The 20,807-nt window shown below is 55.6% G+C and overlaps 1 protein-coding gene across 2 annotated transcripts in view; it reads right to left on the reverse strand.

Annotated features, from left to right (window-relative positions):
- CPNE2 (copine 2) overlaps positions 1-20,807 on the reverse strand; it is a 55,564-nt gene that overhangs the window by 9,736 nt on the left and 25,021 nt on the right. For both annotated transcript variants that reach the window (XM_068527300.1, XM_068527299.1), the window contains exons 3-13: positions 19,213-19,392; positions 17,301-17,375; positions 15,383-15,454; positions 14,191-14,274; positions 13,808-13,897; positions 12,715-12,813; positions 12,100-12,186; positions 10,266-10,325; positions 8,287-8,420; positions 6,091-6,145; positions 1,171-1,222 (exon numbers count right to left, since the gene is read on the reverse strand). In XM_068527300.1, coding sequence (XP_068383401.1) covers positions 1,171-1,222; positions 6,091-6,145; positions 8,287-8,420; positions 10,266-10,325; positions 12,100-12,186; positions 12,715-12,813; positions 13,808-13,897; positions 14,191-14,274; positions 15,383-15,454; positions 17,301-17,375; positions 19,213-19,392 — 988 coding nt within the window. The remainder of the gene's footprint in view (positions 1-1,170; positions 1,223-6,090; positions 6,146-8,286; positions 8,421-10,265; positions 10,326-12,099; positions 12,187-12,714; positions 12,814-13,807; positions 13,898-14,190; positions 14,275-15,382; positions 15,455-17,300; positions 17,376-19,212; positions 19,393-20,807) is intronic.

Below are 20,807 nucleotides of genomic sequence, written 5' to 3' on the forward strand. Positions count from 1 at the left end.
TCTACACCCTTGGGAAGCTGGCAGGAGGGTGTCCAGCAGGCTCCTCCCAGAGAAGGGGCGGGCAGAACCTGCAGTGACACTTTGGGGTCACAGGGAGCCACCTGGAGGTCCATTCGGGACACGCTATGGCTTCTCAGGGTTGCTGGGGGAACTGAGATGCTTGCACAGCTCTGCAGACAGTAGGTGCTCTGTAAATAGCAACCGTTACAAGGCTAAGAATACCCCCCTGCCCTGCTGTCCTGTCCAGATGGCCTCTGGCCAGAGATGAGGTTGACCAATCTGAACTTGGATAAAACATCTCTGCAGACCTGCTCCAAGCCAGACAGGCCCCAGCAGGAGGACAGGGCCACGCTTTCAGCCAACAGAGGCCTATGGCTTCTGAGTCACAGCATCATCCCCATCGTGGTGACTTGATGCATTTCCCTTCCAAGAACAAACCTGACCCAGCTTCAGGGATTCCCAGGGAAGGTAGATGCTACACCCAAGGCAAGTCCTAGGCTGAAAGCTCTCGTGGTGTCAGGAACCACCCTCTTCCATACCCACCTGGGCGCCCCTTCTCTTTCACTGTTTCTTAACTGACTCTGGGAGGCTCAGAAATCCTCTTAGGCCTGGGGCAGGGAGAGCACAGACACCACTTCCGCTGCCTGCCCCTCCCTCTTGCCCAGCACCCCCGCCCAGGCCATGCTCAATCCTTAGGTGCCAAGGCTCCCTGTGGAAGGTGGGGAGAACAGGGTGGGGCAGGACAAGGCTGGGCCCTCCCAGTGAGGGCAGAAGGGAGGTGAGAGGCAGGTGTGTAATTTGCTGCTCTCACCTCCTCCTGGTCTACACAGGGCTTTCTGTCAGCACTTCCCTTAATTCTCACCTGACCACCCAGTGAGGTGAGCTACCCTGGTATCACACCTCCTTGAGGCAGGTGAGGAGGCAGAGGCCCAGTGGGGTGCAGTGATCTCTCCGAGGTCACACAGCCAGGAAAGGGCAGCAGCTGGCCTTGAATCCAGGGCCACCTGACTCCAAATTCCAGCTTCTCCCCATCTGCCACCCTGAGCAAGTGCGAGGGGAGGGGAGGGGAGACAAAAGAACAGAAACCCGTACTCCTCCCCCGCGTCTGCCCAGGGAGATGGCCAGGCCTGGCGTAAACCCAGGGCAGATGCAGGTGGGCTTGACACTCACCTGAGCAGAAGGGGTTGGTGGGGTTAAAGTTGATGGCAAACTCATGGGAGACCTGAAATGCAGAGAAAATGATGAGCTGAAAGCCTCCTGGCCTAAACCTGGGCCCAGGCCCACCTGCTGCCAGGCAAGGCTCCCTCTGAGGGAACATGGCTCTTTGCCACCCTGACCCCAGGTCAAGGCTACTGATACCCCTACATCTGCTTTCACCTCCACTGCTGGGTCTGACCCACAGAGAGGCCCAACCACCCTCACTTCATAACAGAAGAAACAGAACCTTCCACACCACCCCAATCTCTTCCGGGGGGGTCAGGGCTGTCTATGCCTCCTCGCCCCACTATAAGAGTCCCTAGGGACTTCCCTGGTGGCGCCGGTGGTTAAGAATCCGCCTGCCAGGGCTTCCCTGGTGGCGCAGTGGTTGAGAATCTGCCTGCCAATGCAGGGGACATGGGTTCGAGCCCTGGTCCGGGAAGATCCCACGTGCCGCGGAGCAACTAAGCCCCTGAGCCACAACTACTGAGCCTGCGCTCTAGAGCCCGAGAGCCACAACTACTGAAGCCCGCGCGCCTAGAACTCAACAAGAGAAGCCACTGCAATTGGAAGCACGTGCACTGCAACAAAGAGTAGTCCCGGCTCACCGCAACTAGAGAAAGCCCGCAGGCAGCAACGAAGACCCAAAGCAGGGGGGTGGGGGTGGGGGTGGGGGTGGGGGGTGGAAGAGTCCCTGAGTAGGGTGGAGATGCATCTGAGGGTGGCGGGCTCAAGGAGCAGTTGGAGTGCTCCTTCGTCACCTGCTTTCAACTGTGGTGGGGCTATAACTAGAGTTCCACTTCTTCGGGCCTTGAGTGCTTTTCCCCATCCTACTAATAAGCACGAGTGCTTGGAAGGGAGCCCACCTTATGCCAGCGAGCCAAACTGGGGCTTAGCTGACAACCCACTTAGAGCTGGACTGGGGGATCAGGAAGCATAATGGGGCCAGAAGGGCAGGGAATAGAGAGCCCTGTCCCAGTTCCTGCAGACCCAGCCCCTAGCCCGGGGGCATCATCAGAGGCTGATCCTGCATACTCCTGGATGCCGCTGGCCCACAGAGGGACTGATAACTAGACCCCCATTCAGGACTGTGGGTCAGACTTTGGTGGCTGCAGAACCTAGGGCCTCAGGAGAGGCCAGAGCTCAGATGGGAGGACCACCCTCCCTCCCTCCCCTGCTGCCTCCGTCAAAATCCCCACTCGGCCCCTTCCCTGTGAACTGTGTGCCACAGTCCCCGTTCAGGGCTTTGCTAGCATCCCCTCACTCCTTCCTCGCAACAATCCAACGGAGGAAGGCCTAGTATTACTCCCTTTTTCTGATGTAAAACTGAGACAGAGAATGGACCAGAATGTTCCCACATTTACTGAAGGGGAGAGTTGGGACTAGAACTGAAATCAGGCTGCCTCCCGAGCTCACAATCCATAAACCCACTAACCCGAGAAGGTGTTCCTCTCCTGAGGAGTTTAAATGGGAGGGTGAAGAGATGCCCAGGGGGAAGGGACCCCACCCTCAGAGGCTGGAGGAGCGCTCCAGTCCAGGCGCAAACGATCCCAGGCAGACGCTTTAGCTCCGAGACACTGCAGGGGGGTGCTGGGAGGCCCTACCAAGCCTAGCATCCGCATTTTACAAGTAAGCTGACTGAGGCCCAGAGAGGGGAAGCCAGGTGCCGAGGCCACACAGAAGAACAGACCTGAGGCCCAGGCCCCTCAAGCCTGGTAAAGGGGTTGGGCTGCTGACCTTGGGGAGCCCTCCTGGGCCAAGACGGGAAGGACTCAGCAGAGGAATTCACCCCAGCACTGCCCTGTGCCTAGCAGCCTGAGGAGAAGACCCCTACCTGTTCAGGGGAATGGGCTTTTCTGTTCTTTGCTCCCTCAGCCCTAAGTGCTTGACATGGAGCCATACCCCTGATGCCCCTCTTGGGCCCTGTTCCTGCCCAGGGACCCTCTTCACCCTGTCCCCAGCCCGGGCTCCAGGTGTGGGGGCTGGAGGTCCTTGTTGCCATGGAAACTTCATGAGCCTCTATAGTGACTAAGGGGGGGGGGCTTGTACAGAGGGGGCTGAGAGAGGAAAATGGTTGCCAGGGAAACAGGCCTCCCTTGGGCCAACGACTTCCTGCAAAATCAGATTTTAGGAGATTTTAGAGACCAAGGGGGAAAAGCCCCCTCCTGATAGGGACGGATTAATATTCTGTTTTCTCGGCCACCCAAATTCCTCATTCTCCATTTTTTTCCTCTATTAAGGGGAGAGTGGGGTCTGGTGGTCAAGTGGGTGGGGCTATGGGTGGTTACCCATCTACCCTGGCGGCCTCCCAGGTCATCTACTCCACCCAGCAGCTCCATTTCACAGGTGGAAAAACTGAGGTTCAGAGGGGGCCAAGGAATGCCCGGGTCACACGAGTGAGCCACAGCAGAGACGGGACCAGATCCGGGGGACAAGAGTTCACGTTGTCTGTAGCAGCCCAGCCTCATCCCACACTTGCTGCCCTAGTTTGCCCGAGAAATGCCAGCAAACACGACAAGCTTCCTGGAGGCCACCCCAAGGCGATTAGGGGCCCCTGGGGACTGGCCAGCCACAGGTCTGCCCTGGGACTCCCTGCTGCTTTCTGACGATCAATGGTCCTGTTCACCCCACCTGGCCAAGCCCAGCCCATGGTCTTGAGTTACTTAAGAGGCTGTTCCCTCTGGTCTTGGCAGGGCAGTGGATGGTGACATGGAGGGAGTCGAAGGGATCTCAGAGTGACCATCCCCTCTGAGCCTCAGTTTTCCCATCTATAAAGTGGGGAGAGTCATAAACTGTGCTCCTCTCCACCCCAGGCCTTTGTGCAGGCCTGTCCTTCAGCCTGATCCCTCTCTTCATCTGACTAACTCTGGCTCATTTTGAAAGGCCAATGTTTCCTGAGTCCCTCAGCCACTACCCAGGTCAGGGGTCCTCTTGGGGCTCACCTGGACCAGGCCCAGGGAGGGACTGAGGTCCTGAGGGCGGGCAGCCGAGTGGCACGCTCCTGCTAGCTCCTTCCACCTTCCCACACTCAGAGAACCAACACCTCTGTCTGCTCAGGCCACTGGGCCCCAAATTTACTGTCAACAATCACGTACTGCATGCCTGGAGCCAGACACAGCAAGAAGGAGACAACGTGCCCTCCCTGAGACAATGAGCAAATCAACACATACAGAGTGACCACAAAGTTCCAGGGCAGGGAGGAGGGGCCCCACGTGCGCACGCTCAAGGTAGTCCTTCTAGAGGAAATGATCTCTCGGCTAAGAAGCAGCAATGGGAAGTCAGTGAAAGGGGGCAAAAGGCCAGTGGAAGACCACGTGTAAAGACCCTGAGGTAGGAACGAACAGAAGAAGGTTCACGTGGCATGGCAAGGTGAGTTAGAATGAGAGGGAAGGTAAGGGGCCGGGAGGGGCCAGGCCTGGCCAGCTCCAGCAGCAGGGGGAGGTGGGATAGAGCATCTGCCCTTTCCAAGCCTCGTTCCAGCATCCCTCCTGGCACCACCGGGCACTCCAGCCTGGCCAAGCCCCAGCCTCCCCAGAATTGCCCTGTGACATTTCCAAGGAGGCTTTTGCGCAGGAAAACATCTCATTCAGCCAGAGTTCTTTGAAAGCTGGCTGGTGTCCTAGCAACGAGATCGTGCTGGGCCTGGCTGCACCAGCCCGCCCTGCCCCCAGTGGCATCACCATGTCTGCCCAGAGGCCCAGCTGTGGTCCACAGGGTCCTGCCCCCTACCATACAATGGCCAGCAGGCCACAGAGCCACTCCCTGAAATTCTAGGTGAAAACTGCCCTCCCCGGATAGGATGGGAGGGGAACGCTCACTCTGGAAACAGCATGTGGTACAGCAGGGCAGACAAGAGGGGCCACTGGCTAAGACATGTAGATTTAGGAGTCCTCTATGCCCACAGCCCCAGGCTTCTCATCAGAAGGGTAGCACATTCTGAGAATAGACATGAGAGTCCACCTGCCCAGTTGGAATTCAGGCTCCCTGTTTTGAACATAACCTTGGACAAGTCATTGAGCCTCTTGTTTTTTCACCTGTAATGGACATTGCCCCTTCTCTCCAACCCTCCATCTTGCCCACCATCACCCCAGCCAGTCCCCACTCAGCAGCCAGAATGAAGCTTCAAAAATGCCAATAACACCCCATGTAGACCCACCCATTGCTTGCTGCACGGCTGGCTCCCCACCTCTCCAGCCACATCTCTCTCCATCCTGTCCATCTTTCATGGAGAGTTCATCACGCCCACCTTCTTTCACTTCCTCCAACCACCCTGCTCCCTCTGCCTCCCAGACTTTGCACAGGCTATTCTCTCTGCCCTGAACACTCTACCTGCCACGTCACCACCTCAAGTCACTCTGCAAACTCCTACTCTCCTCTCCCCTCTTGGCTTAGACCTGACCTCCTCCAGGAAGCCTTCCTGATACCCCCAGGCCAGGTTGGGGCCCTCCTCTAGGGACCGCTGCCCCGTTCAGCACTGATGACACTGCCTGTCTTTAGGGCTGCCAGACAGAATACAGGATGCCCAGTTAAATTTGAATTTCAGATAAATAATAGATAATTTTTTAGTATAAGTATGTCCCAGACAATATTTAGGACATACTTAAACTGTTTATATGAAATTCAAACTTAACTGGGTATCCTATATTTTTATTTGCTAAATCTAGCATCTTCCCCACCTGACTGGGGTACCAGGGGACAGATATCATAACTTATTCCTTGTTCTAGCCCCACTGCCTGCGTGACATTCAGGCTAAGAAATGCGTGTGGGTTTGTGGTAAACGCAGAGAAGGCAGGGTGGCTGGGCCATAGCCCAACCTTTCCAAAGCAGATCCCAGAGAGGCCATACACACAAATCCCATCTCAGCCAAAAGGAAACAGTCTGGCTTCACTTACCTTCCAGTCTGGGGGTAACTGCGCCCCAAAGCCCAGAGCTGGAAACATCTTATCGCTAATCAGAGAAAGGAGAAAAAATTACTGTGAGACAACCAGACAGGGGCCTCATGTACCCACACTCACCCTCCCAACCCCCCACCCAGGGCTGGGCCCACTCTGCCTTGCACACCTCCATGGACAAAAAGAAAAAGCTCACCACCTCTAGAAAAAGCTCTGTTTGAATGATCTATTGAGCCCAAACCCACTTCTGGGTATCTGGTGAATAAGAGGCTTGACCCCCAGCTACACCTATGGCAGACATTGCTAATCAACCACAGCACTCCTAACCATGGACCTGGGTACAGCTCGATCCTTCTCAAACAGGGACCTTGGCAATCACTAAACCACAGTCATGACGCAAGTGAAATGTATTGGCTGTTTCTTGACGTCCCTTTTATGGCTGGGAAAAATTCTAAAATGAGAACACCGGCTTGGCGTTCAAGACCCTTCATCATCTAGCCCAAGAGCCTAGTCTCATTTTCTACCTGCCCTCCCTCATTCCCCACTCCCCCAGCCCTGGCCACTGGCTACTCACTGTTTCCCAAACACACAGGGCATCTTCATGCTCCAACTTCAATCCTATTGCACCCCTTCTTGAACTACCTCTCCCCAGTCTGTTCCCTGTGGCAAACTCCTACTCATCCTCTAAGGCCCAATTCAAATGGCCCATTCTCTGTGGGTTTCCCTGAGACGCCAGGATGTCTCTCTCTTTGGTGCTTCCATAGCTCCTGTCTCACATGTAAACTGGTCTCTTGGAACCCCAGTGATTTCTTCCCTATCTTCCTTCTCGAATGGGAACTCCCTGAGGGCAGGGACCGTATCTCATTTGTTCATTCATTCAACATGTATTTATTGAAGAATCCTCTGGCTGCTGTGTGGAGGACAAACTGTCAGGGACTAGGGCAGAAGCAGGAAGACCAGTGAGGAGGTTACTGAATCGCTCTGGGCAGGAGGTGATGGTGGCTCAAACAGGCTGGTAGCAGTGGGGGTGGGAGAAGAGGCTGGATTCAAGCATATTTTGAAAGGATTTCCTGAAGGAATGATGGGGGAGATGAGGGAAAGAAAGGAAGTGAAGGGTTTTCAGTGAGTGGTAGTGCCTCTCCCTGAGATGGGGAAGAGGGTAAGAGGGGTAGGGGTGGGGCAAGTGTCTAGCAACGCCTGAATGCCCATGAGAAGGCTCAGCAAAGGGGCTGAGTGGGCAGCTGGATACAAGGGTCTCTGGAGCAGCAACAGCAGGCTCCTCCACCGACCATGCAGGTGGGGACTTCCACCTCCCCTGCTCTGCATGCCGTACCTCTCTTAATGTGGCCTGGGGTCACAGCCACCCCTTAGGCCCTGAGCCCCCTGGGAGTCAGAAGCTGGACCTTAGGCTGCCTCTCTCAAGGAGGCTGAAGTGCACACAGGATTCCTGAGCCTGCTCTTGTTCCTACCAAATCTGTGGGACCTGCTCCTTTCTCCCCTGCTCCCCATGTGTCCTCCTGGTCATCCCACACTCTGACCTGGAGGTCCGAACAAGCACCACCTGTGACAATGACACCACAACCCTCAGGTGACTTCTAGATCCTCCAAGGCCCTCCTGACTTTGCATCTGGCCCATCCTGTTGGTGGCCACACCCTCTACACAGCTTTCCCTGACTCTCCACTGTCCCCCCCCAACCCAAAGATCTCCAGGAAGCGTGGTCATGGGAAGAGGACCCACACATGCTGGCTGCTCCTCTGAAGTTCCCAACAGGAGTGAGACTGTTAGGCCATTAGGTGGCGGGTACAGGAATCAAAATGTCTGGGTTCCAGTTCCTTGATCTGGGTGACTTTGGATAAATTCTCTATCTACATCCTAGGCCTGTTTTCCCTCAGCTCTAACAGTGGAGGTTGCAGCAATAGCAGACATATTTCATTTTCTATCCTGACTCATTTTCTTACTCGGTGTACTGTGTGGAGAAGGATCTCAGTATGGATCTGGGCTCAGTAAGTCAGAGATCAGCAGTTGATTAGCAATGTCTGCCACAGGTATAGGAAGGGACAGTAACTGCATCCATGTCCTATTGCTACTCATTCCTAGGTTTGTTGATCTCTGGGTCCCTTCTAGCTTTGAAAAGCTGAGCTTCCCAGGATGGATGGAGCCCAAGCTGACTAGTCAGAGTCCCTCCCCAAGCTTACCTGTCATAGTCCTGAATGATCTGCCCAACAGCCCAGATGGCTGACAAATATTCATTGGTGCCCATGGGGTTGATATAGTGCAAAGAGGAAGGGTCGAGGGGATTTCCATTGGAGGCTGTGAAGTCTATCCCAACCTGCAGAATGGGGGAAAAGGCCACCCAGTGTAGCCAGAGACTCCAGCTCCCTATCTCACCTCCAGGGAACAGACAGGCTGATAGGACACAGGAAGCCCACTTCATCTCCCAGCCCTGACCCACCCTTCCAAAAGATGGTCCAAAACCTGGAAACCGTCTGACTGTATTACTCCTCTGGCTCTAATGCCGTCTGTGGCTCCCTATTGCCCAAGCATAAAGTCTATTGCCCAGATGTGATACAAAGCCAACTTACAGCCCCAAATTCCTTTTCCCCCTCACTGTCCCAAACCCACACACTCATCTGCTCCCATTTCCAGGCCTTTTTTCATGAGTTTCCCTCTAGCTGAAGAGCCAGGCCACCTCGTCTCCCTATCTAATTCTCCTCCAATTTGCAGGCCCAATTCAGATGCCACTGCCCCACTGAAGCCTTCCCAGACACCTTGCCCCCACACCAAGCCATCTCCCCATCACCCCTCAGACCACCAAGGGGCACCAGGACCTGGGGCCGCCTGGTAGGGCAGTGCCCACCTTCCCAGTCAGACTGGATGATCACTGCAGGTAAGACACGTGGCCCTGGAGTCAGGCCCAGGGCTGGGCACAGAGCACCAGGTGGGTGCCCCACAGGGAGCTGGAGCTGGCGGGTGGGCAGGGTACTGGGCTCCACCTGCTCTCTCAGCCCCGAGGGCATTCCAGCACAGAGGGGCGGGCAAGACTGCCCAGCTGGGGAGGACTAGGAGAGGGACCCAGGGCATGAGATGGCCACCTGAGAACTCAGTTAGGATCAGTCAGGGACTCCTGCAGGGGCACGGCCTGGAGTCTGGCACACAGGAGGTGCTTGGTATCATTTGCTGAGTGAACACATGCACGCAGGAGGAATAATAGGGCCTGGCCTCTCTGCAGGGGAGGGGGGCTGTGGTGACCAGTGGGGTTACAGGTCAACAAGGCCAATCCCCTGCGCCTCCTTATAGTCCTGCAGATGACTTCCAGCCCCCATGGGATCAGAAGCAGTGATAGAGAGCAGGGAGGCTAGGTGGGAGGTGGGCAGAGTATGGGACCCTGGCGGGTTCTCCCCTGGGCTTGAGGCCTCCCTTCAGGTGAGGAACGGGAGAAATCTATGGGGCATACACTCCAGGCCACCAGCAGAGTGACAATTCATTCTTCCAATGAGCATATACTGAGCAGGTGCTACGTGCCAGGCACTGAGTGATTCACCGAGGGTGGAGGGGAAAAAAAACAAAACAGTGGCCCCGCACTCAGGATACCCACAGTCACTAGTCGCTAGTGGGACAGGGACAAGTGAAAAATACTTAAGAAAATTCAGAGTGGCAAGTGCCCTGAAGATAATAAAACAGGAGAAGTGACAAGAGGAACAGGAGGCATCGGGGGAGGTGACCTCTGTGTCACAGCCTGCAGGATGGCAGGGCAGCAGCCAAGAGAAGGTTCTGGGGAAGAGCATTCCAGGCAGTGGGAACAGCAAATGCAAAGCCCTGAGACAGAGCAGAGCTTAGCGTGTTGGGGGAGGATCAGTGTGGATGGAGCCGAGTGAGCAAGGATGAGGGCACAGCAGATGAGGCAGGAAGGGAAGTGGGGAGGAATTTGGCTTTTTTTTCCTTCTGAGGAAGTGTAACCAGTGACACTCTGAGGGCTGGGCAGCCAGGCCCTGACCTGCAGCTAAGCTCTGACTCAGGCCCATCCACCTATACCCTCTCCTCTGGGCCAGACACACCCCTTGCCCTGGGGAGGATCCTTCCTGAAGTTTATCCCAAGTCCCTCCTGCTGCAATCACGGCCCAAGCCCTTAGGGAGGATCCTCACTGGGGTGGGGTGGGGTGGGGGAGAGCCTTACAGTGAACATGAGCTGGCAGCCTCCCAGGATGTAGTCCAGGAAGGAGTAGTCCCGGTTTATCTGGAAGGAATCAGAGGGGTGAGTGGGCCCGTGCCCTGTACCTGAGGGCTCACCTTCACTTGGCCACACTCCACAGACGACCTTTGGGGAGTTGCTGCTCTGTGCCCTGACAGGGGTCAAGGAGGCGGAAAAAGGCAGATGGACCTGATCTGATTACAACAAAACCCAAATCCCTCTATAACGAAGCACTCAGAGCGACGGTTACCAATAGGTGGGACACACACACACACACACACACACACACACACACACACACACACACACACGCATGATGAGTCCAGGCAGTGTCCCAGGGCCCAGTGTCAATCATACCTACCAATTACATGACAGAGAAAGTCTCAATTTGTTGCCATTTGGTCCTTAAGCCTCTCTAGCCCTTACCAACCTCGACTTTGAACAGAGAGAGGCCAGGCCTCTGGCTCAAGGCCTTCTACTGTAAATTAATAATTAATAAAGCTGCTAAAACATTGTTTGTTTGGATGGTCTTTGCCTCCTTTTGGCAAAGGATACTGGCCTTCCAATTTTGGTGGCGTTAGAAAGGTTACTTTCAAAATAAATGTATTTAAGGGTTTCCCTGGTGGCGCAGTGGTTGAGAATCTGTCTGCCAATGCAGGGGACACGGGTTCGAGCCCTGGTCTGGGATGATCCCACATGGCGCGGAGCAACTAGGCCCGTGAGCCACAACTACTGAGCCTGCGCGTACTGGAGCTTGTGCCCCGCAACAAGACAGGCCGCGACAGTGAAAGGCCCGTGCACCGCGATGAAGAGTGGCCCCCTCTCGCCGCAACTAGAGAAAGCCCTCGCACAGAAACGAAGACCCAACACAGCCAAAAATAAATAAATAAATAAATAAATAAATTCTAATACCAACTATTTAAATAAATAAATAAATAAGTAAATGTATTTAAGTATAAAAGACACCAAAATGGGGGGAGGAGGGGCTGAATACAAAACATAATAAGGCAGGTGGAAGAAATCATGAAGAGGGATGTGAATGACCCAAGTTTCAGAAACAAGGACCCGAAATCATGATGCTGCAACCTGCCAGCTTAACTTCTACAGGGCACTGCTATGTTGTGACCTCACTGAATGCTCACGTAAATCCTAGTCTCCAGACAAGGAAACGGAGGCCTGGGGTCGGTCAGCTGGTAGAGAGTGCCAGGACTTGGAACCTTCAGGCCCAGGGTTCTTGCAGCTCTGGCCTGGGCTGCCTTCCTTAACGTCCTACCCGATTCCAGCAGATACGTGGCCACCAGATATCCAGGGGGGCCTGGCCCCTGACCTCAGCCTGGCCACTGCCGGTGCAAACTTCACTGTCTTTGTGGACTTCAGTGGCCCCAGTTACACCACGGGCCAGTAACCTCAGCCCTCACTAATGTCACTGCCAGAGGAAAGGGCACCCTGGCGTGATATCCTCTCCCCCTCTGACGCTGAACATGCAGTGGGCAAGCCTGGGAAGCAGTAACTCCCTGTAGTTACCCTCCAACAAGGAGACCCTGAAAGGTCATCTCATGCCCTCCCTGACTTCCACACAGGAATGTGATATGAGACTAACACTTTACATGCTTTACCTTGTTAACCCTCCCATTCTATAGATGAGGAGACTGAGGCCCAGAGAGGTTAAGCTCAGGTCACAGAGCCAGGACATGGCAGAACCAGGATTTGAACCCAGGCCTTGCTGGCTCCAAACCCAATGCTCTGTCTCTTCTGCAGCGATATATCTCTGTGTGACCCCAAACCGGGACTGTGCCCCATGCCACCCACGCTGGCTCACCTTGCAGGAACGCAGGATAATGATGCCCGAGTTTTTATAGTTCTTCTTCTTCTTCTGCTTCTTGGGGTTGATACACTCAAACTCCCGCTGGGCAACACAGGAGAAAGAGGAGCTCAGCTTGGGGCTTCTGTGGGGACTGACCCTCCCCTGGGCCCCAGAATCTACTCCACAGCATTGACCAAGGGGCAGCATGCCTCCTCCAGGAAGCCCCCCCAGAAATGGTTCCTGCCACCTTGGGCTCATGCCAAGCTATATCTGCCCAAGGTCAGAAGATGTGCATCTGCCCTCCATCCCCAGACAACTCATCCACGTCATGTCCACTCATGCACCCAGAACTGTCACCCAGAGCCTGGCTTCTCAGAGTTAAATAGACAGCTCCCGAGTACTCACTATGCACTAGGTACTTTACCTGTTTAATCTCATTTAATTCCCACTCTATTCTTCTGCCTCCACTTGACAGATGGGGAAACTGAGGCTCAGAGAGATTAAATGTCTTGCTCAAGGTCATAAGGCAGAGAGGTGGGATCCGAGCCCCAGCCTGCCTGATTCAAAAACCTGTGCCCCTTCCCCATCCCCTGCTGAGGTCCTGTGGTCACGCACATGTGCACATCTTACCGGGATGCCGTCATGAGCCTCACACATCTGTGACACCGAGGTCTGGAACTCACCGATGAAGTCATGGCCCCCATCGTTGTCATAATCATAGCACATAACCTGGAGTGGGTCCAGCGAGGTCACCCCAGAGCTGCCCCACAGGAGGCACTCGCCAGCTCCTCTCAGCTCCCTGAGCAAATCCCATGTCTTTTTTGGGGGGTGGGGGCTCCCTCTCCCCACCAGATCTGACTAGCTGGCTTGGGATGATGCCGGTAGCTCCTGAACTGAACTGCCTCCTGCAGGAAGCCTTCCATGAGTGCCGGGAAAAGGAGAAAGGGTGCCCGCTCTAGTAATGGAGCCCATTCCCTCTGGAGCAGGAAGCTGCACACCTCCCACACGTGACACTGGGCTGATAATCTATCCTGCGTTGTGGCCCACCTGGCCTCATGGGCCATGGTCTGGAGTCCTCCCTAGACTGGTATTTTTTTCCTGAGATGGGCACAGAAGTCCCAGCTTGTTATGCTCTCTAACTTAGCAGCCATGACACTCCTAGAAGGAAGGCAGGAATTGTTGTACCCATTGTACTGATGGGTAAACTGAGGCCCTGAGTGGGAAGCACTTGCCCAAAGTCTCACAGTGGCAGTAGCAGACCCAGAACTAGAACCCAAGTTTCCTGGTGCCCTATCTGGGGATCCCTACATGGTCTCGGGGCCTCACCCCACCTCGTCTGCTCTCAGACACGGCCCCTGAGGACTTAGGGCTTTTAGAGACTAGTAATCATCACCTTCATCACAGCAACAACACTTGGTTGTTTCCAAGGTGATTCTGCATTCATTATCCTAGCTAGCAGCACACAGCCCTCCGGGAAAAAAAGAGCAGTCACTCTGTTCCCATTTTAGACAAGGGAATCACAGAGATGAGGGCCCTGCCCAGATCACTCAGAGGGTCAGGCAGACCTGGGACAAGGACTCAGGTCTCCTGCCCCTCCCCCCACAAGGGTTCTTTTTCCATCTTAATAAGAAAGAGCTTTGCCAAGGCACCCCCAGGAAGCCTCAGGTAACCAGGAGGCCGGAGCTGGTAGGGTGGGCAGCAGGGTTCTCGTAGCCCCCCTCACCTGAATGGGCTTTTCCATGTCCCCATCACACAGGGACACCAATGGCACGGTGAATGGCTTCCACACGGGGTCCAGCGTGTACTTGATCACCTGCAGGACAGTGAGGGGCAAGGGTGAACTCAGGCCCAGGGCCAGTACAGCTCTGGGGTTGGGCCAGCCCAATGGGACAGGGAGTGGCAAGGTGGAGAGACCCACAGCCATGCCTCTGGGGATGGAAGCGAGCATCCCTGTGATGGGGAGGGAACAAGTCCTTTAGGGGCCAGCTTGGGTTTTCCTGTGTACCGCAGAACTGTGACTGCCTAGCCCCGTCCTGAGCTGTCGGGTGTGGCTGGACGGACTACAGACCCACTGGCTCAGAGACCCCTGGAGCCCCACACACCCACCTCAGTCCTGTGGACCAGCATCCACTTGCCATCACCTCCTGGTTTATAAAACTCGAGAAATGGGTCTGACTTCCCAAAGAGGTCCTGGAGGAAGCGGGAGGATGTGGGTGAGGAAGGCATAACCGCACCGGATTCAGATGGGGTGGGGGTGTGGCCCCGCTGCCTCCCACACCTGGTGTCAGGAGTGAGGGCTGTGGGCAGAGCCAGCCTGGCCCCTCTCCCCTCAGCCTCTGCAGGGCTCAGCAGACGCCCAGGGCAGTTGCAGCCCCGTGGGACCAAGCAGCAGCCCCAGGAGAAACCGCCCCATCCTGGGGCTACCAGAGCTTGGGCTCAGAGACCCTAAGACCTGGAGCCTGTAGAAGTTACAATTCCAGCATCTTCAGTGGGGCAGGACGTCAAGAGGGAGCTTGTTCCCAGGGCAGAGGGAGGCACCCAGCAGGATGGGATTTTAATTTATTTTAGTGGGATTCTGAAAAACTGAAACTATCCTAGCAGAAGAGTCCTTTAAAACTCCATTTATTTAAGAAAACATGGACTCTAAAGAGGCTATATTCAAGAGGGGGAGACATAAAATAAATGAGTAAGTAATATACATGAGGCAGCAATTAGTATTAAGGAGACAAATAAAGGAGGAGCGGGCTGGAAATCAGGGACCACTGCAATTTCAGGGAAGGCCTCACTAGGAGGTGACATGGAGGTGAGGGAGGGGCCTGTCATGAGAATATTCAGGGTAAAGAACATCCCAGGCAGAAAAGACAGCAAGTGCAAAGGTCCTGAGGCAGGACGGTGCCTGGTTTAATCCTAGGACAATGAAGAGGCTGATTTGGCTAAAACAGAATGAAAGTAGGGAATGAGGAAGGGGTGAGGTCAGGGAGTCAGCGGGGGGGAGCTGAGGACACATCAGGTAGGGTCCTGTAGGTTACTGTAAGGACCCTAGCATTTACACTACGTGGGCTGGGGAGCCCCAACGAGTGGGTTTCCAGCCATGTCTTGAATATCTCTAAGTGATAGGAAACTCACTACCTCAGTGGTGAAGCAGTTCTAATTTGGGGTGGCAGTAGGGCCGTGTGCTGTGGACTTGTCCCTGGAGGGGCAGTGAAGGTGGTGGCCAGAAGTCCCAGGCCACACAACCCCAGGGCTGGGGGAGGGCTGCTGCTCCTTGATGGAGAGCCCCCTCCCCTGCCTGCCTCACCTTCTTATCCAGCTTCCTGCCCACCAGGCTCAGCGTGATGACCCGGTTGTCTGAAAGCTCCTGGGCAGCAATCTGTAAGGCCAGAGGAACATCGGGGGTCGGGGTCTGTCCTGAGACTCCCTCTGGCCTCCGTTCAGGCCAGGAGGAGGGGAGTGGGAGGAAGAGTAGTGCCAGGTGACCTGGGACAAGTCTCTCGTCTTCCTCAAACCTCAGTTTCCATCTTCTGGAAGATGGGGGTAATAACTCTTCTGGATATGAGGAATCAGAAAGTGACCCCAATGTGGCTCAAGAGATGGGCCATGAGATGGTGGGGGGGAGATGAAGCAGGGACCAAACATGGAGGGTGGTCTTGAGCCCTAGGGAGACGTTCTGGGCCAGCGAGCAGCCTGACAGACCCTCTCATGTCCCCACTGCAGATCCAGGGAGCACACACAACCACCTCAAAATACCAAGGCGTCGGAAATTCTAACAACTTCACTGTGCAGCCAGGGAAACTGAGGCCCAGGGCAGGGAAGGGACCACCCGAGCTCCCTCTGCTGTCTCGTCAGCTCACACCACTCATCTATCCTCCATGCCCTCCCCATCAGCCATGGCCCTCTGCCCCAGGCCAGCCAGTGATGCACCACCTGGGTGACCTCGAGGCTGCCATCTGCCCTCTCTGGCCTCTCCCCCTCCCCCTCCCCAGAGTGGCAGGGAAGGCCCTCTGGCCAACAGCAACCCAAGTGGGCTGGGTCCTCCCTCGGCTAGGACTTCCTCTGCTCCCACACCTCTGGGACACCTAACGAGCTATTTGACCCTGAGAACCACAGACGGAGGCCAGGCTAGAGGCCCCTTCTCCCCTTCCTCCCCTCCAGCTGAGACTTGCTCAACAACCCCATAGGGTAGGCCCTATTACTGCCCCCATTTCACAAGAGGACGGAACCCAGGTCTGGAGCCGAACTGCTGGAAATGCTGGAGGATGGCATACCCGCTGGGTGGGGTCCTTCTGGGCTGGCTTCCATGTGGAGGGCAGCTGGCTTGTGGAGGCATTTAGATGGGGAGATTTTGAACCCCAAGAGGTGGGGGAAGCTGGGAGGGGACATTCCAGGTGGCAGGAACAGTGGATGAGGGCCTGGGGTAAGTGCAGGGTATGCTAAGAATTCAGTTTGCCTTGAACCCAGGCCATGGACATGAACAGGGTAAAAAATAGCTGAGACTGCTGGGTCCCTCCCAGCCTGGAATGCATGGCTCCACAGGCAGTGGGGAGCCAGGAAGGCTCCAGGGCAGGGGAGTAATGCCGTGTGAACACACACAGGTACAGCCCTCCTCCCTCCAGAACCCCTGGCGTCACACAGGCTCTGAAGAGGGACAATCCCGGAGCGAACCTCACTAGCTGAACCGCCCAAGGGCACTTCCTCTCTGGGTTTCAGTTCCCTCATCTGTAAAACCAGGTTTCCCTGCCTTCTGGGGGTCTAACGACTGAAGAGCTCAGCAGCTCAAAGGGCCTGCGCATCGCAAGAATCACTGTGCTTCGCAGGGATCACTGCGCATCAGAGGAATCATTGCGCATTGCAGCCACAAGCAGAGTTCCGATGGGCAAGGCGCTCCTGAAACGCCTGAAAGACGCCCAAGGGGCCAGTGCCGGGAGTGGATGCAGGGAGGGCTCTGGAAGCCTCCAGGGAGGAGTAGTAGCGCCCCTGCCTGGGGAGCCACCGTGGGGACCCCTGGCAGTGCCCCCCACTCCCCAGTTTGGCAGCCCCAACGCATCATATGTGGAGCCAGGAGCCCGTTGCTAAGAGACCTGTTGCTAAGTTGTAAGTTGGGCCTTTTTACTCCAAACAAAGCTGGTGATTATCTGCCAGTGAAGTGGCCCATTGATGGGGGAGGGCAGTGGGCAGTGTGTGGGGGGCCTGCAGAGAGCGGGGAGGGGGGCTGGTACCGTAATCAAGCCCTTCCCCGCAGGCTTGTCATTCATCAGCAGCAGAGGCTGAGTGATCTTCTTGCTGGAGACGATCTGGAGGGAGAGAGGAGAGGCGCTCACTCTGAGGGCTGGGGAGGAGACCCAGGGAGGAAAAATCCTCAACAGGCACTGCTCACAGCGCGACGCTCCATGCCAGGCGCTGGCTAAACCTCCCCCTGCGTGATCCCCGCCGTGGGAGGCAGACAGCATCCACTGCTAACCCCACCGGGCAGCTGAGGAGACTGAGGCCCAGAGAGGTTAAGACACTTGCCTGAAGTCCCACAGCTGGGATAGAATCCCAGCAGTCGGATTCTGCTGACAGGATGTCCCCAGGAAAAGGCTCTTGTAAGGCTCACATTCTGGAGACTGCTGAAGAGAGGTTAGCCGCGTAACTGCGGCTAACTGCCTCCCCGCGTAACTGCCTCCCCCAGAGTCATCCAGAGACCCCCACCCTCCCTCAGGGTGTGATCCCTGATGGAGAGGATCAATCCCTGACTCCTCCTATGTATTTTCATTGCTTTGAATAGTGAATACATTCACACAGTGTTCAAGGATCAATACAATATAGAAAGGACAAGTGGAACACACTGTAAAGTCTCCCTCCCACCCGTCTCTGTACACCCCATTCCCACACCCTCCATGTGCCACCACGGTTCTGTTTCTTGGGGAAAAGGCCAGTGTTTCTTTGTGCCAATGTGAGCATGTTCCTAGTCTCCCTGTGCCAGTTTTTCTCCCTAGGTCCACTCTCTGCCCTTCTCCACCTTCTCTATGCCACTGTGGACTGCATCACCTGGCTCCCCTGTCTTACAGCTTCTCGGGGTTCAGCCAACGGGGGTGCCAGCAGGAGCCAGGAGAGCAGGAGGGGAGAAGGGCTGGGCTGAGCCTTGGCGGAAGCTTTGTTGCTCATCATCGGCCTGGCTCCAGTCCAGAGGCCTCCCCGTGGTGGCCACAGCTCTCCCCAGGACCTGGCAACACCACTTCCTGCCCCGCCCCTCCCTCCAGGCTAGGGGTGGCCGGGCTTCTGGCAGGTGTCAGCCCTGTAAAGGTTTCCTCACCCCTTGTCGGTTCCTGCCCCTGCCCACTGGTCCTAAAGCTCTCTCCTCCGTTACCCTTTGAGGGTGTAGACACATGGCGGGGACCCTGAGAGACACACCCCACTTCTTACGTAACTGCTGGGCCCTTGCTTTTCTCATTGAACATCATCTCCTGGAAGGCCCAGGGCATTTCAGTCTCCACTAGAACCTCTCGAAGCATTTTCCACTTTATTCACCCACCATCCCTATAGACTGGGCAGAGAGGTCATCGCTATCCCCAAGTAAAATATGGGGCAAGTGAGGCTCAGAAGGGTGTGGGGCTTGCCCTAGGGCACACAGCCATTAACAGTGATCGGAACTTGTATCAGGAGCTCTTAGCCCTGCAACCTCCATAAGCTCAGCAAGGAGTGAGCTGGAGGGGGAAATGTGGCCCAGAGAGGGAAAGGAAGATGCCCAAGGTCACACAGTGAGCCAGCCATCAAGTGGGACTATCATGGGTGTCTTGGTTGCTGGTCAGATGCTCCCATCCCAGGAAGTCAAGACCACACTTGCTTACTTCTACCACTGAGAAGCTCTGGCCACAGGGCGCCCCACTCCTGTGTGGCACTGTGTTCAGTGTCTTCCGAGGGGAACACTTCAGCCTGGCCCCAACCCCACCTGCCTACTTCCCCCTTTCTGTGCCTGCTGGCCCCCAAGGCTGTCTGCATTTGTGATGCCACCTTGGGAGCCAGGCAGGAAAATGGGACCAGGGAAAGCAGGCAGCAGCAGACTCTCCAGGGGGCTGCCCCATCCTTGGGAGCCAGGTGACTTATGGTGGCACTGCACTGACCCCACCCTCCTGGAGGAGCCCGGCTCACCGTGCCCAGGCTGCAGGAGAACTGGCCCAGGAAATCGTGCTCCTCGAGCTGCGTGCTGGACTTGTCCTGGTCGAACAGGGCAAACTTGAGCTTCTGCACCTCCTCAAAGTGGTAGTCAAGGACGAACTTCTTGGAGAAAGCGGGGTTGAGGTTGTTGACTGCAGTTTCTGTCCTGTCATACTGGCAGGGGGCAGGGAAACAGGTGTCAGAGTCAGGTAGCTGGTTCAACCCTTCTTGGGCTACAGGGAATCATGGTGCTTACTTGCTGAACACCCAATTCTGTGCCAGGCACTCATGGCCAGTTACCCGGGTGGCTGAAACAATCATTACTCTCAGCTCACAGATAAGGACACTGAAGCACAGAGAGGTTAAGTGACTCACCCAAGGTTGAACAGCTAGAGGGCAGGGCCAAGATTTGAACCCAGTCCTGACTCTACCATTCACACTTTTAACACACTGGTCCTGACTCCATACCCAGGTTCCAAGGTAAGAGGTCGGACCCTGTCCCTGCCTAGGTTAAGTGACAGAGGGAGTCCCTTTTCCCATCTGTACCTCAGTTTTCCCTTCTGTAAAATGAAAGGATTTGACATCTGTGGCTTTCATCCTTTTTATTTGGGGAGAACCCTTTTTTCAAACCACATTTTACATGGAAGCTGAGAGAAGAAACAGAGAGAAGGAGGGGTACTTAGGGGGAGGTGAGGTCAGGGGCTCCCCATCTTCCCGGAGGCAGGTGTTTGTACCTTCCTCAAACCCTGGAATGTCAAAACCAGGAACCGAGCGGCCCCCACCCCCCACCTACCGTGGAGACCGAGGCCTGGGGAAGGACAGGGCCTTGCACTGTGTGTCTCTGGTGGGGCTGGGACAGGAACCCCGCCTCCCGGCCTCTCTGCACTGAGGCCGCAAACCGCGGAGTCTGGGTGACAGTCTATTTTGGAGCCTGGGCTGTGTTGATTTTTCCTCCCACCCATCCCATTTCCAAGGGCCAGAGAGCAGCAGGGACGGAAGAGGTCTTGGCCCTGGGCTATTTTTAGCCAGGGTGTCTGGCCTGGGTGGGAGAGAGATTGTCACGGACGGTGGGGGGCATGCCATGAGTGGGGGTGGGTGCAGTGGGGGAGGACATCACTCCCCGAGGGGCGGGGCGGGGGCAGGGGGAGTTCCGGAGACCTGTCAGAGGGGACTCTGGACATGCTGGCCTCAGGCCTGGGGCTTCCCCCAGCCATCCTCGGCTGACCTCATGCCCCACCTCCCACTTCTGGCTGTACCACCAACGTGCTGGGTGAGACAGGTAAGTCCCTCCCCACTCTGGGCCCCAGTTCTCCTCTGTAAAATGGGTCAACAATCCCAGCCCATTTCCTTGGCATCATAAGAAGGAGCCAACATCTGTGGAAACACTTTGTAAACCACAGTATGTTCTGTGGGACGCCCACCGAGGCCTCATTAAATAACTATGAAAAATAGAAACATATTTTGGAAAATTTATATGCATGTAAAACTATCTGGAAGGCTGGATACCAAACCATTAACAGTTGGTTCTCCCTGACAGGCGGGTTCCCAACCATTTTGATTTTCTTCTCTAGGTCTACCTGGATTTTCTA

The sequence above is a fragment of the Eschrichtius robustus genome, chromosome 19, assembly GCF_028021215.1.
Source record: "Eschrichtius robustus isolate mEscRob2 chromosome 19, mEscRob2.pri, whole genome shotgun sequence".
Classification (NCBI taxonomy): domain Eukaryota; kingdom Metazoa; phylum Chordata; class Mammalia; order Artiodactyla; family Eschrichtiidae; genus Eschrichtius; species Eschrichtius robustus.